Below are 4790 nucleotides of genomic sequence, written 5' to 3'. Positions count from 1 at the left end.
GTACCTATCCTTCCATGAGCAAACGTACATGGCTACATGCATGCTTTCTTTCTACTCGGCAAACAGAACAATCTATTTTCTGACATGTATGGGTCCAAATAGTACGTTTCGATCATCCATTTTTAAACTTGATCTCACACACACACACATGTTCAGCATTGCATTACATTGTGGTTTAATTATATCCATGTTTCAACTATTGGATGAATCACTAATGGTGTTGCTAATCGCATGCTCACTCGTACTACAGTACTACTCCCTCTGTTCCATATTAGTTGTCTCTGAAATGAACGTATCTAGACGTATTTCAGTGCTAGATACATCCGTTTGAGCGACAACTAATATGAAACGGAGGGAGTAGTAGATGAGTAGTCTACTTCAGAGCACACCCTGAATAAATAGGCCAAACAGCAGCAGCAGAGCAGAGCCGAGCCGAGCAGAGCAATCTTCTTCTTCTTCGTTCTCTCTTCAATGGCCAAGATCCAGCCCCTCCCTGCGGCCCCATCGCCGCCGTCCTCCGATGATCACTGCCAGGGCCAGCGGGGCAAGCAGGCGTACACGGTGTGGATGAAGTCGTTGGTCTTCAACGGCAACGGCTGCGCGGTGTACGGCCCCGATGGCAGCGTTGCCTTCCGCGTCGACAACTACGGCTGCAGGGGCGGCCGCGAGGTCTTCTTCATGGACCGCGGCGGCAACGCCCTCATCAGGATCAGACGCAAGGGCTTCGGCATGTTCAGGAGGTGGGAGGTCTGCCGGTATGAGCAGGGGGAGGAGGCGACACCGTGGTTCACCGTGCGGCGGGCCAAGAAGGGCGAGGCCGCCGTTGCGATGCACGGCGGCGCGAGGACCTGCTACAGGATGGACGGGTGCCCTGCCCGCAAGACGGAGTACAAAGTCCGCGGCGTCGATGGCGCGGCCGTGGCGGAGGTGGCCCCGAAGCAGACGGCGGCGGGGGTGGTGCTGGGCGAGGACGTGCTGACGCTGACGGTGGCGCCGGAAATGGATCACCTGCTCGCCCTGGGTATGGTCGTGGTGCGTGGCCTCATCAACCGCTCCTTGTGACCCTCTTCTTCTAGTTCAGGTTCAGGTCTCTGAGAGTAGGAACGCTGTAGGTGGTTCATGTGACCATTTTTTCTGACGAACAATTCAGAAGTTTTTGCCCAGAATGAGGACATGATTGCTCTTTTTGGTGTATGCTCGACTATTTTTTTCCCTTTCTCAAAGGTTTTTTCACGACCATAGTTTCAACACATCTTTGGATGTGTTCGATTTCCAGGTTATCCGTGTGTTATCCTCAGTTTGTGGGAGTTCTTAGTTTAGTTGTACAATGAAACACAAATGTTAGCATATGAAACTCCAATGTAAGACTTTATGATCCCACACGGAATAAATGGAGAGGCATAAAAAATGTTTCTAGAATACAGAATAAATTAGTCGTCGGCCTCTTGGAGAAGAGGCTAACACACACAAAAACGTTAGCCAGTCACTATTCACTGGCAGACGCAACAAGCAGCTATCGCACTGAAAATGCCTTTCACAAAAAGGAAGTTCAATAGGGCACACCACAACTTCAACGCAAAAGAGAAAAAAAGAGCGCACATCAACATCAGCCTACCAAAACCATGTTCGTGCTAAACTCAGTCAATTTTTCAAGGAAACCGGAGTACAAAGTGTGTACAATGAGCGGAAGACCACTACGCAGAGACGGCGACGAAGATAGCTGTCGGCTTGAAAAAGAGCAGGCGAGCAGCAGCCCGTCTCTCTCCCTCCCTCCCAAAAGGTTGCAATAATTTACCCACCTGATAATCGGAGAAAAGGATAAAATTGAGCCCACCTGTCCATGGCAATGCCTCGCCACATGATCTCACTCACGCCATGCCCACGCAATTCGTGATAGCACACTCGTCTGTCAGTTGACCAGAAATGCAGCTCCACGTCTAGTTCACCATCAATCAGGCCCGTCTGTTTGTTCGATTCTGCATCATCTTCATTGTGTAGCAGCTCACGTTTTCCACAACATACCTGACAGTTGCATCTAGAATTTGTTAGGTTTCTCTCTACCAAAAATGCTTGCTATGCTCACCGCACGTTCTTTCACATTTCACCTATTGAATCTCAAACAGGAAAATGATTCACCATGGGTATCTTAGGTTACGCCATGAAAAATAATTATTCTTACACGTGTGAGCAGCTACAGACGTATCAACATCAGCAGCAGCAGCAAGGGTTCATTCACTTCAGGTCTTGGCTGAAGGAAATATGCCCTAGAGACAATAATAAAGTTGTTATTTATATTTCCTTGTATCACGATAAATGTTTATTATTCATCCTAGAATTTTATTAAACCGGAAACTTGATACATGTGTGAATACATAGACAAAACATAGTGTCCCTAGTATGTCTCTACTAGACTAGCTCGTTAATCAAAGATTGTTAAGTTTCCTAACCATAGACATGTGTTGTCATTTGATGAACGGGATCACATCATTAGGAGAATGATGTGATGGACAAGACCCATCTGATAGCTTAGCATAATGATCGTTAAGTTTTATTGCTATTGCTTTCTTCATGATTTATACATATTCCTTTGACTATGAGATTATGCAACTCCCGAATACCGGATGAATACTTCTTGTGCTATCAAACGTCACAACGTAACTGGGTGGTTATAAAGATGTTCTACAGGTATCTCCGAAGGTGTTTGTTGGGTTGGCATAGATCGAGATTAGGATTTGCCACTCCAAGTATCGGAGAGGTATCTCTCGGCCCTCTCGGTAATACACATCATGCTAAGCCTTGCAAGCAATGTAACTAATGAGTTAGTTGCGGGATGATGTATTATGGAACGAGTAAAGATACTTGCCGGTAAAGAGATTGAACTAGGTATGAAGATAATGACGATCAAATCTCGGGCAAGTAACATACCGATGACAAAGGGAATGGCGTTTGTTGTCATTGCGGTTTGACCGATAAAGATCTTTGTAGAATATGTAGGAACCAATATGAGCATCCAAGTTCCGCTATTGGTTATTGACCAGATATATGTCTCGGTCATGTCTACATAGTTCTCGAACCCGTAGGGTCAGCACGTTAATGTTCGATGACGATTTGTATTATGAGTTATGTGTTTTGGTGACCGAAGATTGTTCAGAGTCCTGGATGAGATCACGGACATGACGAGGAGTCTCGAAATGGTCTAGAGGTAAAGATTGATATATTTAATGATAGTATTCGGATACTGGAAGTGTTTCAGAATGTATCGGGTACGTATCGGAGTACCAGGGGGGTTACCGGAACCCCCCGGGGAAGATATGGGCCCTATGGGCCATATGAGGGAGGCAAGGCAGCCCACAATGGTGCCCCCCCCCCCAAGGGAGGAGTCCGAATTGGACTAGGGGAGGGGGCGCATCCCCCCTTTCCTTCTCCTTCTCCCTCTCCTTCCCCTTTCCCTCTCTAATAAAAGGAAGGGGGGCGAATTGGACTAGGAGTCCAAGTGGGACTCCTCCCAGTTAGCACACCCCTAGGCTGGCCTCCTCCCCTCTCCCTCCTTTATATACGGGGGCGGTGGCACCTCTAAGACACATGAATTGTTCTTAGCTGTGTGCGGTGCCCCCTTCTACCGTTTACTCCTCCGGTCATATTGTCGTAGTGCTTAGGCGAAGCCCTGCGCGCGGATCACTTCACCATCACCGTTACCACACCGTCGTGCTGACGTAACTCTCCCTCAACACTTTGCTGGATCAAGAGTTCGAGGGACGTCATCGAGCTGAACGTGTGCAGAACTCGGAGGTGTCGTACGTTCGGTACTTGATCGGTTGAATCGAGAAGATGTTTGACTACATCAACCACGTTAAACTAATGTTTCCGCTTTCGGTCTACGAGGGTATGTGGGCACACTCTCCCCTTCTCGTTGCTATGCATCTCCTAGATAGATCTTGCGTGATCGTAGGAATTTTTTTGAAATTGCATGCTACGTTCCCCAAGATCAACATAGCTCAAAGATAAAATATGGTTCTACTACACATCTATTCGTCCTCCGCGCTCCCAGGTAACACAGACGGTCAGACAGACACAAAAAGCTTAGGATAAACCGCTTAATTATGTATATAAGAAAGCCATTATATATTCACATAAAAGACACAACTCTCCTCAAATCACCATATCCTGATCCCTTGCAAATGGCTTAAACACATTTGTGAAGCTAGCGGTCTCTGAAGTAAATTGCTGGTGCACTTGGACTCTTGGTCGTTGATGCCATAAGTCACTACCTCCACCTCCAGTTCGCCTAATTCGTCGAGTGCTGGCAACCGGAGAACAAAACTAAATTCAAAAAATACAAACAAGAAGTAAAGTACTCAAAGGTCAAATGTAGCAATAGCTGGTAGGAAGAAAATACTACAATTGGCCTGGGACTGAAAATAAATGGCCCGATCACATGTAACAAGCAAATTATAACTTCTTTTTAAAATTCCCAATGGAGATAGGATCTCTTAGCCTTACAGTTTTAGTTCATAGTTTGACATGCATAATTTTCCATCATACAAACTTACAAGTATGGTAACATCAATAGACAACTAAACGAACACAATTTAACATGTTGGACTCAATGGACAGGGCATTGGAAGATCTGACATGCATAATTTTCCATCATACAAACTTACAAGTATGCTAACATCAATAGACAACTAAACAGACACAATTTAACATGTTGGACTCAATGGAAAGGACATTGGAAGATCCATCGGCCTGTTGGGTTGAGAAACTATATGGGAGTTCTCATGAATCTCATC

The 4790-nt window shown here is 46.0% G+C and overlaps 1 protein-coding gene across 1 annotated transcript; it reads left to right on the top strand.

The window, feature by feature from the left end:
• The first annotated feature begins 440 nt into the window (after positions 1-440).
• On the top strand, positions 441-1269 carry LOC119272964 (protein LURP-one-related 11-like). The gene has a single exon (XM_037554297.1). It carries the CDS (start codon positions 472-474, stop codon positions 1060-1062), a length of 591 nt encoding a protein of 196 aa, XP_037410194.1. The 5' UTR covers positions 441-471; the 3' UTR covers positions 1063-1269.
• The last annotated feature ends 3521 nt before the right edge of the window (positions 1270-4790 follow it).

Source organism: Triticum dicoccoides, chromosome 3A (assembly GCF_002162155.2).
Source record: "Triticum dicoccoides isolate Atlit2015 ecotype Zavitan chromosome 3A, WEW_v2.0, whole genome shotgun sequence".
In the NCBI taxonomy this organism is placed as follows: Eukaryota; Viridiplantae; Streptophyta; class Magnoliopsida; order Poales; family Poaceae; genus Triticum; species Triticum dicoccoides.
Note: the sequence above shows the minus strand (reverse complement) of the source record. Positions and strands in the feature narration are given on the sequence as shown.

Excerpts from the sequence above, each read along its gene's own strand:
- LOC119272964 (XM_037554297.1), top strand. The coding sequence starts at position 472 with ATGGCCAAGATCCAGCCCCTCCCTGCGGCCCCATCGCCGCCGTCCTCC.